The sequence below is a fragment of the Quercus lobata genome, chromosome 6, assembly GCF_001633185.2.
Source record: "Quercus lobata isolate SW786 chromosome 6, ValleyOak3.0 Primary Assembly, whole genome shotgun sequence".
Lineage (NCBI taxonomy): Eukaryota > Viridiplantae > Streptophyta > Magnoliopsida > Fagales > Fagaceae > Quercus > Quercus lobata.
In genome coordinates this window covers 44,219,091-44,242,908 of record NC_044909.1, presented here as the reverse complement: position 1 = coordinate 44,242,908, position 23,818 = coordinate 44,219,091, and the positions used below count along the sequence as shown (strand labels likewise).

Below are 23,818 nucleotides of genomic sequence, written 5' to 3'. Positions count from 1 at the left end.
TGTTATCACTTTACTTCACATGTTCTATCTCTATATTTTCGAAATGATAACGCAATGCATAGACATACAATCTTGTGAATTTTTTTTTTATTTTTAAACCGTGACCGACGTCTAGGACCAAAGTCCCAGTTAATAAAAAGATCTCGCTCTGTGTTTATAAAAACACTCCGGCTTAATAATACTGAATCGAACAAATGATATTTAAGGCTGAAACTCCCATTAGGCAGGAAAAGAAAGGACATTATGATGAGCTTACTGAGTCGGCATGGCACAATACCGCCGACCTTAGAGTACAATACTTGGGGCCCTAATCCTTTGTCAAAGAGAAGGGCGCTATTATGAATTTGCAAGTGCTGTTCGGTACAATAATATAGCATTTGAATCAATGACACCTAGGGCCAAAATGCTTGCTAAGACAAAGATATCACCATAACTTTAATAGAGTTGTTTGGCATAACAATGCCGACCTGTGAAAAACGATACTTACCCCAAAACTAGCCGAGATGATAGCTGAATGCTTGATGCGGTGTAGGTAGTAACCATCCGAGGACATATCACCCGCAAAATGAACAGCCCCCCTAGGCTACTGAATAGTGGGGCGTTTCACCATCTTCTTAAAACTCCTATTGGCATTAACCTTTTACAGTATTTGAGTCGAGGATTGAGTAACTTAGAATTTTTATTAAGTAGCCAACCTTACGAAACTCAATCTTTTTCTCATCTAAGTAGTTGGTTTCCCCATAGGCTTGAGTTCGAGGACCATGCAATGCCTTGGTTCTGTCCAAAACCCAGTTTTCTCGTCCAAGTAGTTGGTTTCCCCATAGGCTTGAGTCCGAGGACCATGCAATGCCTTGATTCTGTCCAAAACTTAGTTTTCTCATCCAAGTAGTTGGTTTCCCCATAGGTTTGAGTTCGAGGACCATGCAATACCTTGGTTCTGTCCAAAACTTAGTTTTCTCATCCAAGTAGTTGGTTTCCCCATAGGCTTGAGTCCGAGGACCATGCAATGCCTTGGTTCTGTCCAAAACTCAGTTTTGATAAGTAGTTGAGGGAATTATCCCCTCGGCTATGGCGTAGGATCTTGGTTTAAAGGGACCAACCCCTCGGCCAAGCCCCTGGAACCATTCGTGCTATTGACGCTACAAAGCGCAGCCCCTAGTGAAGAAACGTAGTCCCTAGTGAAGAAACGTAGCCCCTAGTGGGACTTTACTCTAAAACACTATATCCAACTACTGTAAATGATGTGAAGGATGGTATCAACCCACCACCAGTGCCTTGACACAAGCCTCCCCACAGACGGCGCCAATTGTAAGGACACGATTCGTGGCGGACCGTAACGGTGTTGGGTTCGCACGTAAAAAGGCTCAAACAACATCATTTGTAAAGCGTGGGTTTGAAAGGCTAGGCCTTGGTCGTGAAACGGTGGGTTTACGTTATATGCATACATGGTTAAGTCGTCTTCGCCTTAGGAGTCTTTCTCCTGGAGGCGGGCTGGGAGGCTCTGGTTTTTGGCCATTTTTCCCAGCCCCTTCTCTAGATTACTTACTTTTCCTTTTATATTAGCCTGTGTTCACTGTCCTTCATCCACGTGTAGGGTCAAACTTTCCAAGACTGATACTTGTCCCATCAGCCCATACCCAAAGTCTTTGGGGGTGGTTGTAAAAGCCGAAAAATACGGCTCTGTCAGGTGCAGAGTATTTAATGGCAGTAAGGGCAGCTTTCCCTAGATATTTTGGATTTTCTTTCAAGCTTAGTCCTATACCGTTTTTGCCCCTCTTTCCGGTGGGACTTTGGGTCTGCCGAGGACTGAACTGTCCTCGGCTGTATCACAAGGCTATCTTGTGCTTTATATTATTGAGTTTGGGCCATAGCCCTCCTCAGCTTGGGCTTTTGGACTCCCCACGAGTAAATGGGCCTGGCCCGTTAACTATTAGGCCCCACACATAAAAAAAATGAAATTCAACGGTTAGATTTTTAAAATATATAGTCATATTAATTTGTTTAATGAGAGTTGTAGCATTAGACTACAACTAAGTTTATTGTCCTTAAACTTTAGTCCCCCTAATAATATATCAATTCCTTACAAAAAAAAAAAGAGTCCAAAATTTTTTTTTTTGAACTAAAATTTTGAAGGAGATGTAGCTTGCAACATTAATAATAAGATTATCATGCAACAATTTCAAACTTAAAGAAGGAAATTTTAGGATTTTATGTATTTGTGTGTGTGTCTATATATGAAGTTATTTTTTTATTAGCTTTTGTATAATTTAAGTTTTATAATGGCCACTCAAAAAAAAATTCTTTAAGCCGACATTGTATTCCTAGTTTTATACCTATCCAATTCTATTTTTCATGAATTAGTCAAGCCTCTATACGATAAAATGAAAAGAAGAATCACTATTACCCATGCGTTTAAGTAAACACACATAAAGCGTGCACTCATCAATCTTGACTATTAGAGTAGAGTTATATTTTTTTGGAAGTGTACAACATAAATATCAAATAGAAATGCAATTGTGAGTAGAAGTGACAAAAAAATCTTTTTCAAAAACTCAAAATTTAGAGAGAGAACCAAAAATGAAAAGGAAAGGGTTTTGGTAACTTTGGTTAAACGTTCCTCGAGATAACAGAGGGAATAACAATAACGTGGAATATCTTATCCCCAAACAAACTTAAGCCATCGTACGACCAACGGATTTTGTCAGCTTATAATTACCAGTTGATTCTCAGTCTCACTAAACTAAATCAAAATCTCCAATCTCCATGGCTCGCTTGGTCTCAAATACCGTCGGCCTCCACAGATTCCGACCATCCTTTCATACAACCCACCAATCTCCCCACTTCATTCACAACCAAACCCCATTTCTCAACAAAAAGACCCGCAGATTCCGAAGCATAACTTGCCAAAGCCAAACAAACCCTGACCCAACTGAAACTGAAACTGAAACCTCCTCAGCGGTATGTATGTCTTAAAATACTTCGCATTCTCTATTTCTGTGCCTCATTTAGAAGTTCCTTATTATGTTTTATTTTATTCAGGAAAAGTTGGCAGTTGAGCCTGGCACACCCAATGGCAATAGTAGTGATAATAACACACCCAATGAAGCTACTACTACAACTTCAACTTCAACTTCAACTTCCTTTGGTTTTCCAGAATTTCCAAACAAAGTTTTAAACAAGCAAATAGCACTGGTTTCTACTCTCGCAGCTGTGGGGCTTTTCTTATCTTCACGTCTAGATTTCGGCGTTTCTTTGAAGGACCTATCTGCTGTCGCATTACCTTATGAACAGGTTTGTGATCAAGCTCTTAACTTGATATATGTATTAAATTGGTGTCGTTTTTTGATTTATACATGTAATGTTTTGGATGCTATTGTAGGCTCTTTCAAATGGAAAGCCTACTGTTGTGGAATTTTACGCTGATTGGTGCGAAGTGTGTCGGGAATTAGCTCCTGATGTCTACAAAGTTGAGCAACAATACAAGTAATGATCCTCAATATGTGGGATATTATCTAACATTGCTATTTATTGTTCATGTATTATTGTTCAATCTAAATAATTATTTTCTACCGTAGGATTGGCAAAGTGCATAATTGAATTTCAGATTTTGCTCTAAATGGATGGATTTGAAAAAATGGAATTATACAAATTGGTTTTCATTTAGTGCCTGCCAAGTGCCAATCATCACCACTTAACTATGTTTTATGCAGGGGCCGTGTGAATTTTGTTATGCTGAATGTTGACAACACAAAATGGGAACAGGAGCTTGACGAGTTTGGTGTTGAGGGTATTCCTCACTTTGCATTTCTAGACAGAAATGGGAATGAGGAAGGTAATGTGGTTGGGAGGCTTCCAAGGCAATACCTTACTGAGAACGTGGATGCGTTAGCCCGTGGGGAAGCGTCCATACCTCATGCCCGTGTTTTGGGACAGTATTCAAGTGCTGAAGCGAGGAAGGTGCATCAAATTGTTGATCCTAGAAGTCATGGGTAGGTGTTAGCTAGCTTCCCCTGCAGAGGTAACCCATCAATTTGTCACTGGTAATATACGTACAGGGTACTCTCCAACTTACTGATGTTACATACTCATCTTGTACTTATTGAGAACAAGTTTCTAATTTTATGAAAGAATTATTCTTGTGTTGAATAAGATAGAAGTATTTTATACTGGAGAATCTTAGAAATAAATTCATCATTCATTCGTTAGTTTGCTGCATCTCGTACCTATCTAGTGCACCATGTTGATGCTGAAGCACCTGAGTGTTCACTTTCTTATGAGAGGTCTCTGTTCCATTCAGAAAATTGTCCTGATAAAATTCATGGATAGGTAAGAAATACATAATTAAGTAAATATTTGAAAGCTGCAGGTGTTCATTTTGTAGCTAACAAGGAACCATCTTTCTTTAAAGCTATTTAAATTTTTGCTTGATTTGTATCTCTAATGAAAAGCAATTGCTTGATTTTGAACTGTCCAAAGGCTCCTGCTACATTAAGGCAGGCACTCGGTACAGAGTGAATTCTTTATTTTCTTTTGTCGAAACAAAAAAATAATTGGACTCTATCCTGGTTATATTTACAATTGATCCAAGATTGAATCTTGAAACTCTATAAACTATAGGTTGAATGTTACACATGAAATGTGTTTTTTATTTCCTAAACCAAGTTGGCGTCCTACTTTAGGGGGCTCATAGCTTTGTCTAAAGGTTGGGCTCTTCCTCAATGGTAAGATTCTGCCTGGAGTCCTTGTACTGTCCTTTTGATAACTTGTTCACAAGATGTAGAATATCCCGGTATGAACTTAAATGACACTAAATACTGTCAAGAGCAATAAATATGTTAGTGTCAGATAATGTTTCCTGTTCAGCTTGTAGGAAGTACTGTTCATGTAAAACAGGATAAAAAATTATATTAAAAAAAGAAGAAGATTTTATTCCCTTCAGATGGTTAGGATTAAATTATGCTTGGGACCCCAATCTTCCCTTCTATACCTTGCAGTGTTAGTCTCCTTTCAAACTGTCTATTGGGAAAGTTTTTGGTAGGAAAAGATAGGATGCAGAAAACTAAAGGAAGCTTTCAGGATAAATCGTCTTTTGTAAGTCATCTGTTGTAGTTCCCTAATAACTGTAGGAGATTATATCCTGCTATACCTCAACAAAATGACATAGATTTGCTAGCCCATGAGCTACCTTGTTAGCCTTCTTTAAACATGCTTCAGCTTGTGTCCTCTGTGCTGATTTTTTAGCATCTAAATACTCATCTCCAAGTTTTCAGTCCTCCTTTGTGCTTCATATCTTCCTTCCACATACTGAATTACTGATCTGAAATCTGCCCCGATGTGAAAGACATTTATTATGGTATCGTTTATAGCTTATTTTAAGCTGTGACCAAAACCATCGTGTTTGCCCATAGGTATTGTTTTGAGAACCAATTTGCCAACTCTCCTTTACACCCCAATTGGTTGGGGTGATTTTGGGAGGGAAAAATAGGGGGAATTTTGGTAGGACCCGGCTGCTTTCTCCTTAGGTCCACCAAAATCCTGCACCCCCAAATTGGAGAGAAAAATAGGAAGAGGAGAGGGGGTTTGATGGGAAATTACCCATTTGACCATTCTCCTCCCTCAGGTTGAAGGTTTTTTTTTTTTTTTTTTTTTTTTTTTAACCAATTATATATGTAGGGATAGGGGCCCAAAATTATATATTGGGCTTTGGGCCTTGGCCGAGGACGTAGGTTGGTTTGAGAATAAATAAACAGTGGTGAGAGTGCTAAGCTCAGAGTCCCATGAGTAAGTTGCAAAATGGAAAGGTTGGAGAAATTGGTCTGAGGAGGAGTATCTCCTTGGATGAACAAAGCATAGATCAAATGTATATCTTATCGTTCAATATGACCTTCTAGAAAATTCCACTAATAGGAACGTGCATTATAAACGTACAAGAGGGATGAAAGCCCAAAAATGTCTAGGGAAAGGCTGTTACCACCACATTAAATGCTCTGTAGCTAACTTTCTGGTTGCATTAACGTGGAGAAGACTCCTGAACAGTGCTGCCTTGGTTACCCCAACTCATAGAGGGCCTGAAGGGGTGTCCGATGGGACAAGCACTTAAGTAGTAGCTTAGATGATCGACAAGTGTAGGCCCAAGATCGTTCAAAGTGGACTATATAACGTGAGAGACCCTCCATGGAGAGGGGGGAAGAAAATCTAAAGAGAAACACTGTAACGATCAGGAAATAAACTTGTAATCATACTTATGATAAATATACAAGAACTGATCTCCTCGGACCTGTTCGAGGACGATTTTCTCTAGTTGAAATCCATCTATCTTTTTGTTCTTGTCATTTGAATCCACCCTGTTTGCCGTCCAACTCATTTGAGTCCAGTTTTCCAACCCACTCTCTACAAATTTATTGTTTTGGACTTTTGGACCTGAACCTATTCATTCTTTGGGTTAGGGACTCAAACTCGGTCCTTACAATATATATATATATATATATATATCAATAAAATAAATATTTAGTTTCATTTCTTCTTCTTCTTCTTCTTTAGTAAATTCTTATAAATAAATAAAAAAAAGATTCTAATGGAGAATTTGAATATAAAATAGATTTAAATTCATTTAATATATATATTAGAATATTAATGTGTAAAATTGTGATAGTTCAAAAGTCGATGTGACACAATATTAGGTAATATATGATTTTTTTTCCTCTCTTTTATTATTATTTTTTTGTCTAAATATGAAATTTGATAATTGTCTAATTCATAGAAATTAAAATATAGAATAAATTTAAATGAAATTTTTAGAAAATATTTATGGAAATCATGATGTGTAAACTTGTAAGCCACAAAATTTTATGTACAAAAGGCTATCCAATTCTAATTTAGTGCATATAGCGTGTAATTCATTCACGAACTGCATCATCTCAAATCCTAAAGCACTCCATTTATTTCAAAGTAAAATGTTTTCCGTAAAATATTTTCCTATTTTCAAGTGTTTGTTTACGTGTAAAATATAGTCAAAGTGAAGACAATAGCAATGGATTGCTCTCGTGTTCTCTCTAGGGAGGAACAGGAGGAAATATTGCGTAGTAAAAAGAAAGTTAAAGACGTAAGTCATGTGGGTTTTCAAGAAGGTCTAGACTCAACTGCTTCTTCTCCGAGAAACGATGGAGGGTTTTGGAGTCGAGCCATGTCATTCAAAGACAAACTGGTTGGTGAAATCCCTGGTGCTTTCACACAAGCTTTCAGCTTTGGAAACCTCATGGAAGACGATGCTAAAGACGATGCTAAATCTGATGAAGAGGTTGAAGCCCTTAGGGAAGGATTGGTAGCAATGAAGTTTTCCAAGGATTTGAAACAGAGGATTCGTAGCCCTTGGTCTAAAGCCCTTTTGGTTAAAGTATATGGGCGGATTGTGGGGCTAAATTTTCTACAGAATAGACTGCTAGCTATGTGGAGGCCTACTGGAAGATTGGATTGCGTTGATCTAGGCCATGGCTTCTTCCTTACGAGATTTTCACTGAGAGAAGATTATGAAGTTATGCTCACAAGGGGATCTTGGTTTATTGGAGAGCACTTCTTATCCATAAGACCTTGGGAACTAGATTTCGAACCGGTGTCGGCAAATGTTTCAACGGTGGCAGTATGGATAAGGTTGAATGAACTCCCAATAGAGTATTATAATGCGGAGGCCTTGCTTCATATCGGAAAAGCGATTGGTAATGTGTTAAGAGTGGACACTCACACGGCCTCTGAATCTAGAGGTAGATTTGCAAGGCTTTGCGTACAGGTTGATGTCAAGAAGTTGCTTTTTACAGCCATTTTGGTAGGAAAGCACGAGCAGCCAGTTTGCTATTAGGGTATCCATAAGTTGTGCTTCGGGTATGGAAGAATAGGACATCGTAAGGAGTAATGTCCGTATGTTATCCGTCAGCCATTACTGTCGAGAATGGAGGTTAGCCAACTTGATGGAGAGACGGAGGTGCAAGCATACAATATGCATGACTCTGACAATGCCAAGCAAAACGTGGGGCCCAGCTCGAACATGCATGATAGTGCGCAAGGGAATGTACCTGAGAGTACATACGGACCATGGGTAGTGGTAATGCGCAAGAAGCAAAGGACATAAAATCAAAGGCGCGATGGGACCACAACGAATATGGGGCATGGCCAGGCACGAATAAGGAAAGAGACACGGTCCTTTATGTTTTCAGGTTCAGCTGAAGCAAGCACTGGGCTGAACAGAGATATAAAGAGACAGCTCTCACCCTATACAGTTGATGATGGGCTTCATGCATTTAATGTTTCCAACGGTACAAGCCCAAGTGATCTGATTATAGAGAAGGCTCCGTTTAGGCTTGGAAAGGTGGCAACGTCTAGTAAGCCCAATGACAAAGACCAATTATCTGGTTCTTTCATCAAACCTAACACGTCCAACTTGCAAGCCTCAATTAAGGGTAAAAAGGACATTGCACGAGGTAGGGCATCACACTCTAATCCAACTAACGCCGTTGAAGGAGCTATTTCTTTTAGGAGCTCACACGAAGGAGAGATAGGGAATGATGGTAAGCAAGATTCGGCAACTGCTACTCAGTTTCAATTTTCAAGTGGTCTAAATCATCTTTAAGCTGTCAATTTAAAGGGGGTTGTATTAGCCGAGATCATGGTGCATCCAACTCGGATTATGGGCTAGTTCAACAAGAAAGTACAGCCGGCATGGAAGCTCATCCTTCTTCTAATGGAGAGGAGTGCGAAGGAGGGCGTTTTGGCTCTGTCAGACGCAGTATGGGAGGCAGCGAAAATTCCATGGTGGGTCCTTATGGCGGAACTGCCGACAGCGGAAGGAATGAGATGTCTAATTTGGGTGTTCAACATGCATGTAGCAATACAAGGAATGGAGATGGGAGTGCTTCAGTACAACTTGACTTTGCTTCCAGAGGAGGGGCAAATAAGAAAGATGGTAAACCGGATCGGATGGATCTTGAAGGAGGAGGCCAAGGCGCTTCTGCCTTTTGAAGAATGTCCTACCCCCGGAGTACTCTCTCATCATGAATATAATAATATGGAATTGTAGGGTGCTCTGAAACCCTCTTTTCAGAGACATGTTCGGGAATTGATTCGGTGCCATAATCCAGCAATTTTGGTAGTGATGGAAACTAGAATTGGAGGAGATAGGGCTAGGGAGATCACAGAAAGGCTACCATTTGATGGTGCTATTCACACGGAGACCATTGGGTATGCAGGTGGTTTATGGATGCTATGGAATTCAAATAGGGTGGAGATTATGGCTTTAGCCAACATTGAACAGAAGATTCATACCGTGGTGAAGGAATGGAACTCTAACTCCAGTTGGTTGTTTACTGCAATATATGCTAGTCCTAGAACTGCTAAAAGAAATGTTTTATGGAATAATTTAATTAAAGTAGCTGAGATGCATAATATGCCTTGGTTTTTAGCTGGTGATTTTAATGAGCCTCTTATAGAGGGTGATAAATTTGGGGGCAGGGCAGTCAGTATCAGTAGATCCTTAGTTTTTAAGGAGTGCCTGGATAAATATAGTATGATAAACATTGGGCTCTCTGGCCTGCAGTTCACTTGGACTAATAAAAGAAATGTTCAAGCTCTCATTCAAGAAAGGATAGATAGATTTTTTGTTAACCCCAGTTGGTGCCTTATGTACCCTAAAGCAAAAGTGGTACACTTGACTAGATGCCATTCAAATCACTGCCCTGTGCTCTTGGATATGTAGCCGAGAGTTGCTGTTAACAGGAAAAGGCCTTTCAATTGTTGGTTGTCTGACCCAAATTTTCCCAATTTAGTCTCTCAAGCGTGGAATCATTACCCTATGCTTGTAGATGCTATAGAGTGTTTCACTAAAGAGGCAGAAAAGTGGAATAAAATGCAGCTCAGGAATGTTTTTGCTAGAAAAAGAATATTATGGCTCGCTTGAATGGCATTCAGCGAGCTATGGCGATTGGACCATCAAACTTCCTTCTAAATCTTGAAAGTGAGTTGCTTAAAGAGCTTAATAATGTGCTGAATCAGGAGGAAGAGATTTGGGCGTTAAAGTCTAGAGTTAATTGGATGATTTAAGGAGATCGAAACACTGCTTTTTATCATGTGTCTACCTTGGTTAGGAGGAAAAGGAATCAAATTTTGTCGATTAAAGATTCAGTAGGGGAGTGGCTGTATGAGGAAGATGCAATTAAAAATTTCATTAGGAGTGGTTTCAATGAGGTGTACTCCTTCTCTTTATCTAGTGCTTCTTGGTCTATTCCTTTTACCACTATTTGGCAAGGCAGATTTTCAGATGAGGAAAGGGATAGCATTAGTAGGGATGCTTTGGTGGAGGAGATTAAAAATGCCTTGTGGTCTCTAGAGGCTTTTAAGGCCCCTAGGCTAGATGGTTTGCATGTGAGATTTTTTCATAGATTTTGGTTGATTATTGGAAATTTTGTGATTTATTTGGTGAAGAAAGTTTTTGTTGAAAGGAAAGTTCCAGATTTCCTGAATAGATCTCACATTGCCCTTATTCCAAAGATTCAAGGACCGGAGACATTAGGCAACCATAGGCCTATTATTCTATGTAATACAATCTACAAAGTGATTACGAAGATCATTGTTGCTAGACTTAGGCCTTATTTGGAGAAGATTATATCCCCTTTTCAACCTGCCTTTGTATCGGGGAGGAAAGGCATTGATAATGCAATCATTGTGTAGTAAATTGTGCACACCCTTAGTAAAAAGAAGGGGAAAGTGGGGTTTATGGCCATTAAAGTGGACTTAGAAAAAGTGTATGATAAGCTGGAGTGGAGTTTTATAAGAGGCATGCTTATTAGAGCCAATCTACCTGCTGATCTAATTGATCTCATTATGAGCCATGTGTCAACAGTTTCGACCTCAGTTTTGGTTAATGGAGAAGCTTTGGAACCCATTTATCCATTGAGAAGGATTAGGCAAGGAGACCCGCTCTCCCCGTACTTGTTTATCTTGTGTATGGACTTCCTTGGCCAACTTATTCAAGAAAAATGCGAGGCAAAAATGTGGCAACCTGTAAAGGCTTCTCAAAGTGGGCCAGCCTTTTTGCATTTATTCTTTGCGGATTACGTAGTTTTATTTGGGAAGGCAGATGGGACGAGTTGTGCTGTTATTAGAGATGTTCTTGATGAGTTTTGTAGTATGTCGGGCAATCAGTGAGCATCACCAAGTCAAAAGTGTATTTCTCACACAATGTGGATAGGGATACAAGAGAATCGTTATGTGATATTCTTGGGTTTGCATCCACGACTTCTCTTGGTAAATACCTTGGATTTCCCATCAAGCATCCGGGTATCACTACTCATGAATTTAATTTTATCCTAGATAGAGTTAAGCAAAATTTGGCAGGATGGAAAGCTAACATGCTCTCCTTAGCTGGTCGTGCTGTTTTGATTCAAGCTTCCTCGGCAACAATTCCTTTTTACGTCATGCAAGGCACCTACTTACTAGGAAGAATTTTGGATGGCATAGATCGGGTTAACAGAAACTTTTTGTGGGGTTCATCAGAGACTACGAGAAAAATTCATTAGGTTGGCTGGCAGAAAGTAACCAAACTTAAAGAAGAAGGTGGGCTAGGTTTGCAAGAGGCAAAGAGCAGAAATACAACACTCCTTGCCAAGTTGAATTGGAGGTTTCATACGGAAGATGATGCTTTATGGGTGAGAGTGCTGAAAAGAAAATATTGCAGCAATAGGAGATTAAATGCTGTTAATATGGATAGATTGCCTTGTTCCCAAATTTGGAGAGCCATTAAAAAGGGTAGGGACACTTTTAACAAAGGCAGCACGTGAATGGTTCATAGAGGCAGTACACTCAGCTTTTGGATGGGCAACTGGACATGTAAAGGTTCTATCCGGAGCCTCATTCATGGTCCTTTAACCCGTGAAGCAAGCCAATGGAAGATTAAAGATGTATTGATGAGTGGAGATTAGGATTGGAATCGAATTCCCTTTGAGTTTACACCTGAAATTAAATCGATCATCCAAGCTATTCCTATCTCTATAGAGGATGGAGGTAGGGATAGGATAGCTTGGAGGGGTAATGCAAGAGGCATGTTCGATCTCAAAAGTGCTTATTCTTTTGCTAGAGAGGTGGATGATGTGGGTACTATAGATGCTATTTGGATATGGAAATTCGAAACACTTCCTAAAATTACGACGTTCTTATGGAGATGTATTCATAGTAGCATAGGATTCAAAACTTGCCTTACTAGAAGAGGATTTGTGGATGAAGAAGGATGTCCCATTTGCCAAAGAGATCCGGAAACCATATTGCATGCCCTTAGAGATTGTCCAAGGGCAAAGCAAATTTGGGTTCAACTGGGTGTGAAGGGAACAAGTAGTGAATTATGGAGGAGCAATATGCATAATTGGCTGCAAAACAATGGGAAAGTGAGCTATAGCCTTATACAAGGGAAGCCACCATGGAAAATCATGTTCAACTTTGCTCTGTGGAGCATTTGGAAGAGCAAGAACTCTTTTTTCTTTAATAGGAAGAGTCCAAATCCGAACATGTATAGGAAGATTTACAACCAAGCTGCTGAGTATATGTATTATATCAACTCACCACGAAACCCAATCTGCAAAGTTAATAAGAGAATCTGGTGGGAGAAGCCTCATATAGGGTGGAAAAAATTGAACACTGATGGTTCGGTTATAGGTTGTATGGAGCGGGCTGGCTGTGGAGGAGTAGTGAGGGATGAGCATGGGAATTGGGTTGCAAGTTTCACAAGACATGTAGGAGCAAACAATAGTTTTGTTGCTGAACTTTGGGGGCTTAGGGATGGTCTTATGTTGTGTTGTAGCTTAAATATCCCCTACCTTATTGTTGAGATAGACGCCAAAGTGGTTGTGGATGTCTTGCAAAATTATGACTATGTAAATCATGTTATATCTCCCATTTTGGACGATTGCAAGCAATTAATGACCAGATTTCAGCAAGTTCAAGTAAAACATTGCTACCGCCAGGCTAACCGATGTTCTAATCTGATGGCTAGACTAAGGGTTAACCAAGAGCTAGATTACATTTTGTTTACAAGTCTGCCTGTGGACTTGGCTAAGGCTATGGAGGATGACTGTAATGGTGTCTGTTTTAACAGACTTTGTACTGAACTGGAAGTAGTTTGTTGATTTAATGATATCGTCTTTTAACCAAAAAAAAAAAAAAAATATATATATATATATATATATAGTCAAAGTTATAAAATATTTTCAGTTTGACTAAAGTTTGTGCATAAAAACTTGTAAAATATTTTACCAAAAAATCAATGGTAAAACATTTTACAAAACGCTCACTCCCTCTCACCCAATCCTATCTCCCTCTTCTTCTCAGTTCTTCTCTCCCTCTCTCGAACTCTCTCCCCAGTCAAACTAGTGAGACCAGCGACAACACCCACCAGCGACAGACCACTGGTGGTGCCACTCCCTATTGAATCCCACCTAGTTATTCAGCTTCGAAAATCGCCCTTCAAGACCCAGATTGAAGAGATTAAAACCATTCATCTAAGATTGTTGAGTTAAGTTCCTAGAGGTCGAATTGTGGTGGAGCTGCTTTTGGTGGGTCGGATTACAGTGGATTTGGTGAGTGGATGATTTTTATGCTGATGGATTTTGGGCATGGTTTGTGTTTGTCGACAGTGGTGGAGGCAGAGTGATGGTGCCTTGACGGACGACATGGGTTGTTTGATGGGTTTCAGGTATGGGCTTCATTTGTCATGGTGGTGGGTTGATTGTGGCTTCACGGATGACTTAGGTTGTTTGATGGGTTTTGTGTATACTATGTAGCTTGATGGGATCTGATGATTGTTGCAGTTTTTGTATTGGGTTGTGACTTTGGATTTGCTGGTGATGCTTCAATAGCTCCAACTAGACAAAATTTTGCTTTGATTTGCTCTATTCTAGTTGGACTTGAAGTGATCCAGTGGGTTTTGTGATTAGAAAATTTTTACAAAATGATTTCCTGAACATTTTTACAAATGCTACTAAACACTATAAAATTAAAATATTTTACGGAAGATATTTTCAATGTAAAATATTTTATATCGAAACAAACAGAGTGGAACAACAAAGGTGAAATCATAAAATCAAGTTCCATACATTTTAAAGAAAACCATTAACAATCAAGGCTCATGCTCTATTGAGCATAAACCCACTGCCCCTATCTAAATTCAAGACCTTAATAACCTCATCTTTGGCCAAGAATGCATACAAAGTGACTTCATTAACTATTCCTCTTCCTCTTCCTCGTCCTTTTTTTTTTTTTTTTTTTTTTTTTTTTTTTTTTTTCGCTGAATAAAAAAGGGGGGTTTTTAGAGTGGGTTTATCGACCCTACACCACATGTCGGCAATGAGTAATAGCACGTGTACCACATGGGTCTTGCTAGGGCTATCGCTTGAACCACTCCTCTTTGGGTGCTGGGACAAGGATTCTTACCATCAAGCCACACCCCTGTTGTTCCTCTTCCTCGTCCTTTTTGATTCTCTAAATTGTTACACTTGAATTGGTTGCAATTGTGATGGTCCTTGGATGTATTTCTACTAATATACTTTGTATTAATATGTTTACTTATTCTTGGAATTTTGGTATGCTAACAAATTCCAAACCCATTCCTGCACCCAAGCGTTGGCTGCCTATACACCCATTCCCTATCAATCACAAGCCAAGAAAAATATGGTTTTGTTATATAAGAAAAGGGAAAAGGGGGGAGAGGGGGGTTAATTGTCTCATGCATATGAAAGATGCATGATATATCTCAATACATGTGGGTCTCATTCACACGATAAGAGAAATGAGAGATTCATAAAGCAGACGTATAAAAATTCTCTCTCACTCTTCATGTTTTACTTTATACTCCACTTTTTTTTGTTTTTTTTGTTGTTGTTGTTGAGAAAATGCTAATATGATGATCCACCAATCCTTGCAATAGTAGCATATCACACGTACCTTTTTTTTTCCCTTATAAAAATCAATGTTCAAAATGGAATTCCCACAACAAAAAAGAGTTCAAAATGGAAAAACAAAAATCATACGCTTGACATATTGTATTGATTTTTATGGATAGCAAAAGTAATGATTAAACAATTTTCTATAAAAAAAAAAAAAAAGATTCATGGATTTTAGACGGTTCCTTATAAAATAACTTAAATTTTAAATGAAAAAAATCAGACACATGATATATACTGATATATTATATTTTTTATTTATGTAAAATAATGATATATTTTTGTAATTGGTGGAATATAAAGAAAAAATGGTAAACTTTTATTTGGAGGAAAGTTCCTCCAACCCACTACGTGTCGTTAAAAGACTGTCTATATGTCTTTTTATCCACATGATTTACTTAATAATCATCATATGACTTATTTAAATAATTTAATAAATCATATGATTTGAAAGTTAAAACATTTTGATGATCTTATAAATTTTTTAAGTAATTTAATGAATCATATGATTTAAAACATGATGGTTTTATTGACTGTCATGTAATGGGTTTTCAACTAGTTTGGAGGACTCCAATTAGTTTTAGAGGGAAAGTTTTTCTAAAATGAAATACTGGGACATGATTTTTAATTTTTTATGGGTAGCAAACAATTTGCCTTAAAGAGAAAGACTCATGGATTTTAGACAGTTGTATACGAATGAAAATCCTCAGTCATAAAGTAACCAATTACGGCTTGATGCATTATAAATTCTCATTCATAAAGTAATCAGTTTCAGCTTGATACATATCTTCTTTGTAAGGTAAACAAAGTTATCAATTAAAATAACCAAACACAAAATACACTGCAATTTTTGGAGCATGTAATGAAAAATTATGAGTGGGTTAGATAATTTTTATTCTTGGTATATAAATCTGAGCTGGTTCCGACAAAATAGATGAATACGATTAATACTTCTCTTTCTTGATATTATGGCGACAAAGAGCATTTCAGTTTGATTGGCTCTAATTTGGATTGCCTTTGCTGTCCTCTATGCTTTTTGTGAATGTACGTATGTCAATTTCACCTTCATTCCTCTTAAGATTTATTTGACATTTTCACTACACAACAACCTATAAATTTTTCCAAATTTAATCCAGGTTCAATGTGTGTGTGTCTATATATATATATATATATATATATATATATATATATATATATATTTATATTTATATTTATCTGTATTTGAATAAAATGGCAGTATTGAATATTTGTGTTCATGTAACTTAGCTCTATCTTTTCGATAACACGAGCAGGCAACCAAAACAATGGCATTAGCAACAAAGGGTACGATGTGGCTGATTTGGATGCGAGAGCCAATGTAATTAGGGACAGCAAATTAGAATTTTCATTATGCAAACAAGTGCACTATGAAAGCAAAACTCCTTGGTGTTGCAAGAAATTGAAATTCTGCTGGCTGGACAAATTACAATGTGATCAACTCTGTGGCTTATCTGGTGAGAAGCCACGACCAACTGCTGAAACACCATGAAGCCCATGCTCTCCTCGGCTAGGCCTTCCAATTGTCGTTTGTAGTGAAATGTTATTGCATATGAGAACCTAAAACTGGATTCATAATGCTATATAAAATCTTGGATTTTAGTATCATCAGGCAATTGTTGAATATTGTCAAAGAATTTTGTGAAATCATGTAAGGTGAGAATGGTTAAAAAATTCCCACTTACTTCCATATCTAAAATATTTATTAAGGACAATTATGTCTGCACTTGAATGTAAACGGCTTATAATTATGTTGTTTCTGGACTGTTTATGCAGGAACCTTTAATGTTGTACTTATGTGTTTTGCTTTATGGTTTTAATGCCAGTATATTTCCCTTTCAAAAAAAAATGTCTGCACTTGAACGACTTAACCTTTTGGGACAAAAAGTAATTTATTTATCAAGAGAAATATATGATTAAGCATAATAAAGATACCTATAAGTACTGTATAATCTAAGATTAAGCATAATGTCAGCCTACAAGCAATGTATAAGCAGTAAGGTTGGTAATTGGTAAGACAGAGCTCTAAAATACTTGTATGGTATTCACAAGATAACATAAAGCTAATAAGCTTTCATATCACCGATTTACATTTTACCCAACAAGCTGTTCGTTGAAGGTGAGCTCTGGTCACTTAACCAAACATCATGAACAGAAACAGGGGAGCAATCCTTAACCTCCTCCAGCGAAGCCAGACAATCGTTCACCTTCTTCAAGCCAAACAATCTCTGGCTCTCCACCCCTGCCTTCCCGACTACCATACCATCCAATGACTTCATGCTTCCATTACGCGGTGATGAGCAAGAGGATACCACTGAAGCTGCCATGCATATATTTTCCTCAAATGATGCCCACCCACTGCGCCTGATGTGTTCCAGCTCTTCTGCCACTTCCATCATAGAAGGCCTCATGTCACTATGAAAAGCAAGGCATCTAAAGGCAAGCTCAGCCACCTTGTGAATAGAATAAAGTGTCCAAGCATCCCTATGTGGTTCAAGGAAAGGATCAATTATCTCATCCAAACAACCCTTCCCAATCCTATCAATAGCAAGTGCTGCCAAATTCACTTCAGTCTGAGGTCGACCAAAATCAACAACTTTCAATGCAGTTATTATCTCTATTAAAACTACCCCGAAACTGTAAACATCACTTTTATCAGAAAGATGGAAGTTTTGATGGTATTGAGGATCAACATAGCCTGGAGTCCCTTGTGGGGCTGTCGAGATGTGTGATGTTTCTGTCAGGCCAAGTCTAGAAAGACCAAAATCAGCTACCTTTGATTTGAAGCTGAAATCCAATAATATATTGCTCGATTTGATGTCTCTGTGATAAATTGGTGGATTCATGGCAGAGTGGAGATATGCTATAGCATTAGCAGTTTCAGCAGCAATTGTGAGTCGTATTGTCCATGGGAGACCTGGGCCCCTCTCTCTTTGTAGATGCTGAGATAAAGTACCATTAGGCATAAATTCATAGACAAGGATTTGTTCACCTTCCTCTATACAGCAACCTAACAAGCGGACTAGGTTTGGGTGGCTCACACAGGAAAGGAGCTTAATCTCATTTAAGACTTGATCAATACCGTTGTTATCTCTATGTTTGATCTTTTTTATGGCAACCCACTCATTATTGTGAAGTTTTCCTGCATAAACCGTACCAAAAGCTCCAGTTCCCAGCCTTTGTTTCTCACAGAAGCTATTAGTTGCTCTTTCTATGTCTTTGTAGGGATATAAAGGAACACTGGAGTTGCCAGCAGCTTCACATACAAGGCGTCTTGTACTCATTTGGTTTTTCAAACAAGTGGAACGACGCCGAATAAAGTAACAAAAAAGAAACAGACCAGCCACTATAGAAGCTCCAGCAGCAAACCCTAAAAGCAGAACAATATTGATCATTTTATTACTCAAAAATCTTTAGGCCTAGATACATACACCTCAAATAAATGAAAATTCTATCAAACGTTATTCATGTTCACACACATTCAATTAGGGCTGAACCACATTGCAATTCAATTGGGTTTGAGCCTCCTCTGGCTTACTACCTATTCCAAGTTAAATTTCAGATGAAGGCTCTTAAACATTTGATAAATAGTCTTCCAATTTCTTGATATAAAAAAATTATGAAAATGATTCAAATCAAAAAGCTTGAAGAAATATCTTTAACTAAAGTTTCTTTTTGATTCTAGAACTTAGCTAACATCAACATCAAGTTCTTTGAGATTTTAGTAAAAGACCCCAAATGAAACAACATTTATAAATGTGTGTGTGTGTGTGTGTGTGTGTGTGTTGGTATAAGAGATTTACAGCTTAAAATAAACCATGTGGAATACATTTACATCAATCATATGTGGGAGCAAACAAAACCATCTGGATACCATGAATTTCCAGGGCCAGTTTCCATTTTGTAACAACAAGTTGAGATTGAGATTACCTCCAAGGAGAAAACGAACTTTACTATTGCTTCCACATTTGCCAGACAGGTACCTTTTAGGATTGCAAGCAGAAACTAATCACATGACAATTAATGGAAGAAGGGATCAGTAAACAGATGACGTTTCAATTATAATGCAATAAGTTTCAGCTTAGTTACATTAAAGGTCAGGCATTGTGTATGTGTATGCTTGAAAGTGAAAAATTCACATCCCTGCTTGGCTTCTTCCTTTTTATTTCTTTATGGACAAAAACGAAAAATTTATTTCTAGTTCGTTTGAGATTTAGACAAAAAGTCAAATATTATGTAGCTAATTACTGTACATAGTTAGAAATCTATCTTATTACTTTGTTAAGTTTGTTCAAGAAACTAAACAGTAATTCATTAGGTTAAATTGCTTCATGGTTCTTTGTTTATGGATAATTTGATAGTTGGGGGAGTGGGAATTTAATCCTGGATGTTTCAGTTGGAAATACCAGGAGGTGAAACAACTCAAAATGCTCTCCATCCCTTTTTTATTGGGGGGAGGAGATGCTATTTGTTAAGCTTCATTTCAATGTTTATTCTGAACATGGAAGTTTCAAAGAGAGGAGCATTGTAATTTGTATGTTAAAAAAAACAACCAATCAAACATGGTACATCAGGTCATTTGTTTGTGCAAAACAAAAAAAAAAAAAAAAAAAAAAAAAAAAAAAAAAAAAAAAAAAAAAAAAAAAAAAAAAAACAACTCATATTGGAAATTCGGCTGATCAAAGTCTTCTCTCCTTATTAATTTTGTTGGTCCAAAGTCTAAGCCTATCCAGCTCAGCCATGTGCCTCCCCTAAAATCACTACGTAAACAGCTAGAAAGAATTGCCAAAATTTTTTGACTTTGGAAGGACTATGTCTGGCAAGCACTTTTCCAAACAGAATTGGACTTGTTCAAACTTGCAGGCCTTAGCTACATTCGCGTAAACCATTATTAAATAATTTCCATATTAGGAAAACTCCCAGAAGTTGTAGTAACTTGAAAGCCAATTGCTGATCCCTTAAACCCTTTACCAAATTCCTTTTTAATTGAACTAAAACCCGTAGCTAAGACGAAATTGAATCCTAATAAATCAGGTTGCAAAATAATCACGATCCAATTGGCCAAGAATAGTAAACCATATATGGGACCTACTATTCTGTAAATGATTATCACACTAAAAGTTTCTGTTTATCTCTTAATTTACCTATTGAGAGAGACACTTTCGTCTTGAACCTTTATTTTCACACTTCAACTAGTTCTAGTTCTTAGTAGTCTACTAGAAAATTAACATTGTTTTCACACGCTCTCCCCATTGTCAATGTTTTAGACAGCACTGCAGTACCAATTTTTTTTTTTTTTTTTACCCCAAAAACAAAGCTTATGTTGCCGCGGCTCCACGAAGGTAACCATATTTTTTTTTTTTGGTTATTACTCTACAGTCCTAATTTAGGACCATACAAACAAGCGTGGACTGAGAAGATAAACAAGCATGTGACTTCTGATTTGATTGGCCAACTCACAAATATCGTGCCTGACCGTTTACGACTTTACCTTCCTATTTACCTTCGTCAAAGGCAATTTGTTAGTCTATTATTTACGTCATCCACAAATAATAATAATAAATGAATAAATAGCTAAGTTCGTGTGACTTGTAGGTCCTCTTAGTTAGAAGAGTAGACAAATGGAAGGATAAAAAATTAGTGAGAGGGTAAAAAAGATTTAATTTTTTCTATCATGTGTTTAGTTGGCAGTGTGAAAAAGTTGGAGGATGAAAAACTCTTTTATTTGGTTAAAAAAGGAGGTGAAATGATAAAAAATTTAGTTTATATAAATTGATTATTATATACTTATTACATAATAGATAAGAAATAGATTTATTTATACTCATTAAATAATATAAAATTTACCTCATAATACATATAAATTTATATTATTATAATGTATAAAAATATATAGGAGAAAGACTCGGGACGAACCAAAAAAAAAAAAAAAAAAGCAAAAATAGTAGAGGTCATACCTGTCTCGACTGGAGAGGAATTACTTGTCTCGTCTGGTTAAACAAGGCAAAAAAAAAAAAAAAAAAAAAAAAAAAAAAAAATCAGGTCACGTTGCTCTGCTGATTAAACAAGGCAAAAAAGAAAAAAATAACTTGGAGTAGTTGACGTTGCTGTGCCGTGAAGGTGCCAAGAACTTGGAGTAGTTCACGTGTTAAATGTGTGAAATTGGGATTGACACTTACGGATTCCATCCATTTATCATTTTCATCATTTAATTCCATAACTTTTTAGTATTTCATCTTAATTTTAGCTAATAACAATATAACTGGTCATTAAAATTTCATAAATTTAAAATTTTAATTCTTTTGTTTACAAAATACTCCTATATAAGATGTATTTATTTTATAATTTAAATAATAAATGGTAAATAGGAAATCCAATGCACATGACAAGCATTAAAAAAAAAAAAAAAAATGAAAGAAACACATATATACGTGTGATTAATATGAAGCTATAGCTGTTGAAGCCAAGCCATAAATGTCTAAATAAAGGGAAAAAAAAATTATAAATTGAACTTTAAATTAAATTTGCAAGATTGAATTTGTTAAATTCTCTCATTAATATAGTTTAAAAATGTAATTTGTTAAAGAGGGGAGAAAAAAAAAATGCAGAGGAGTTGACTCACTTTTTCGGCAACCCTCGCCGCCGTGGTATCCATCACCGCGAAACCCATTCTTACAGCTGCACCGGAACCCTAGAAATCTACCGTCGTCGCTCTTAACATCCGTACAGTTCGAATCGTTGGAGCAAATAGAAGTAGAGCTGCTACAGGACCCATTGAGCCACCACTGCAACTCGAGCGTGTGAAACTGGAGCGAGAGCGGCGAACCATTTCCATTGTACTCAACAAAGATGGAAGAGAACACGGTTTTGCAGGTTGTGTTTTGGACAGCCTTGAGGTCCAAAAACTTCTGCTGCTTCTTGTTCCCTACTCCACTCTGTTGCGAAAAGCAGCTTACGTTGTCCCCACTTTTCGAGTTCGAGTTGCAGGTATTCGAATTGAACGGGAATAAACTGGTGGACAAAACGCAGTCGTTTGGCTGGGTTCTGTTACAGTTCTTGAGGAGGAGGCTGTTCTGGCGCGTCGGCCGGTAGTTGTTGCTTTCATTGAAGAGCGGTTCGATTGATTCAATCGGACGGCGGCAATCATCTGACAGATTGAGGAAGATGCTTTGCGAGGTTATGTGGGCGACTTGGAGCGAGAGCTCTTTGTCATTGAGTTGGATTTCGGAGTTGCTGGCGCAGTGCAATCGGATCGGGCACGAGCCCGAGAACCCGAAAGGATACTGTACGGTTACGGTTTTACCTCCACTGCCGCATGTAGAATTGCACGCGTCTTTGCTTTGGGCTCTAGTTGGAATTGGAAACACAATTATGAAAATTGAGACAATGATTCGAAAGGGAATCATTCTGAGCTTATAAGCTGAACTGGGTTTTGCTTTTGCACGAAACAAACAGAGTAATCATAACCTTTCTGGTTCTGCAAAGCTAAAACAGAGAAAAATCAAAAACTGAGTTTGAGACTGGAAATAATATATATATTAAACAAAAACAAAAAAACAAAAAAAAAAAAATTGTTTGCTATTGAGGAGTAATTGAGGAATTAAAAGCTGAGGCTTTTTGTGCCGTTGGGACGCCATCTATCCCAATAAATGCTCATACAAGATAGGTCTGTTTTAGCATTTATAGTAATATGAACAAAAATAAATTTACATGTATGAGAATGGTATGGTCAGCTTAGCTATTACTACTATTTACTAGTATTTACGGACTTACTACATCTGAGCTCCTTCAATGGCTGTAAGTAACTCCTCTGCCAAATTCAAGTTGTAGTCAACAACCACCAGTACTTTCTTTTTGATACTCATAGAGTTTGATTCTATTCCAAAACCTCTCTATAATTAGCCCTTACGAAGTCCAGTCTAATACAGGGTCTTTGATTCTATTTCTCATTGATTTGCTGCTGATTGATGATCAAAACACGAGCGGCGAAAAGAAAGACAAAAGCAAAAGCAAAACCGTGTGGTTTTTTTAGGAAGCTTCCCCCACTTTTTCAAGGTTGTCTGCGACTCCAAAAAAAAAACGAAGGCATGGGAGAGGAGAGAGAGAGAGATGAGATGACAACGTTACCCCTTTCCTCCTTGCAGTTCTCGAAAACCCAATTGGCCGATTAAAAAACAAAAGCTTATTAAAAAGTTTTTTTTTTTTTTTTTTTTGTGTGGACAGAATCGTAGCACCGTTGTTATATACTATAATATATATGACTTTGAACCATGAAGATGGTGGGAAGGTGGGTCCCATAACCCATTGCATTTGTATTTTACTATTCCATAATGCTAAAATTCCAGGGATGGTGGGAGCGTTTCTTGCATATAATTTGTGTTACGTTGATTAGGCAAATTTATTAATATTGAAATAGAAGAACCCGATCCTTTTATTCTAAGTTCTAGGCGGCCCACTTTAATTAAGATATACTCTAAGCCGAAAGTCAACTGATTCTTCTCCTTGCTCAATCAATTTGTGGACCTTTCTCTCATGATGATTAAATGCTTAATTGACTTTCTAAACTTATATAGTTTTTGATAAGCACGGTTCTGGAATATGTAACCGTTGTACTTGTATCAGATGGGAGCTCGTTTGGATGATCAGCCGCAGTTCAGATTTGTAATCATATTTGAAACTTTGAACATGAATAGCTCCACCCACCATTGAATGTCTCTAAGTAGATTGTAGTACAAGATTGATTTTAGTTGGATAGGGAGAGAATGTTATTTGATCCTGTTTTGAAAGTGAAAAAAAAATGTTACTCTCTC

The 23,818-nt window shown here is 37.5% G+C and overlaps 2 protein-coding genes across 4 annotated transcripts; one reads left to right on the top strand and one right to left on the bottom strand.

Moving 5' to 3' along the window:
* The first annotated feature begins 2,624 nt into the window (after positions 1-2,624).
* On the top strand, positions 2,625-4,205 carry LOC115994553 (thioredoxin-like protein HCF164, chloroplastic). Its single transcript, XM_031118759.1, has 4 exons — positions 2,625-2,958; positions 3,040-3,291; positions 3,380-3,483; positions 3,711-4,205. The coding sequence occupies exons 1-4, from the start codon at positions 2,764-2,766 to the stop codon at positions 3,991-3,993; spliced, it is 834 nt and encodes a 277-aa protein (XP_030974619.1). The 5' UTR covers positions 2,625-2,763; the 3' UTR covers positions 3,994-4,205.
* Positions 4,206-16,890: 12,685 nt separating this feature from the next.
* LOC115994551 (wall-associated receptor kinase-like 14) lies at positions 16,891-23,174 on the bottom strand. Of its 3 annotated transcripts, none has more exons than XM_031118755.1 (5): positions 22,782-23,173; positions 21,631-22,493; positions 20,966-20,998; positions 18,939-19,013; positions 16,891-18,378 (listed from the first exon to the last, which is right to left on the bottom strand). In XM_031118755.1, exons 2-5 carry the CDS (start codon positions 22,412-22,414, stop codon positions 17,096-17,098), a joined length of 2,175 nt encoding a protein of 724 aa, XP_030974615.1. In that variant the 5' UTR covers positions 22,415-22,493; positions 22,782-23,173; the 3' UTR covers positions 16,891-17,095. The 3 variants fall into 3 exon arrangements, with proteins under 3 accessions (XP_030974615.1, XP_030974616.1, XP_030974617.1); XM_031118756.1 differs by having other exon boundaries at positions 21,631-22,485; XM_031118757.1 differs by lacking the exon at positions 20,966-20,998 and having other exon boundaries at positions 22,782-23,174.
* Positions 23,175-23,818: the final 644 nt, after the last annotated feature.

What these genes read in the sequence shown, in the direction of transcription:
- LOC115994553 (XM_031118759.1), top strand. Translation starts at nt 2,764, where the DNA reads ATGGCTCGCTTGGTCTCAAATACCGTCGGCCTCCACAGATTCCGACCA. An exon ending in TCGCATTACCTTATGAACAG is followed by an intron (nt 3,292 to 3,379) that starts GTTTGTGATCAA and finishes ATGCTATTGTAG; the next exon opens with GCTCTTTCAAATGGAAAGCC. An exon ending in AAAGTTGAGCAACAATACAA is followed by an intron (nt 3,484 to 3,710) that starts GTAATGATCCTC and finishes TGTTTTATGCAG; the next exon opens with GGGCCGTGTGAATTTTGTTA.
- LOC115994551 (XM_031118755.1), bottom strand. Translation starts at nt 22,414, where the DNA reads ATGATTCCCTTTCGAATCATTGTCTCAATTTTCATAATTGTGTTTCCA. An exon ending in CGGCGAGGGTTGCCGAAAAA is followed by an intron (nt 20,999 to 21,630) that starts GTGAGTCAACTC and finishes TTGTTTAACCAG; the next exon opens with ACGAGACAAGTAATTCCTCT. An exon ending in AGTTCGTTTTCTCCTTGGAG is followed by an intron (nt 18,379 to 18,938) that starts GTAATCTCAATC and finishes TTCTGCTTTTAG; the next exon opens with GGTTTGCTGCTGGAGCTTCT.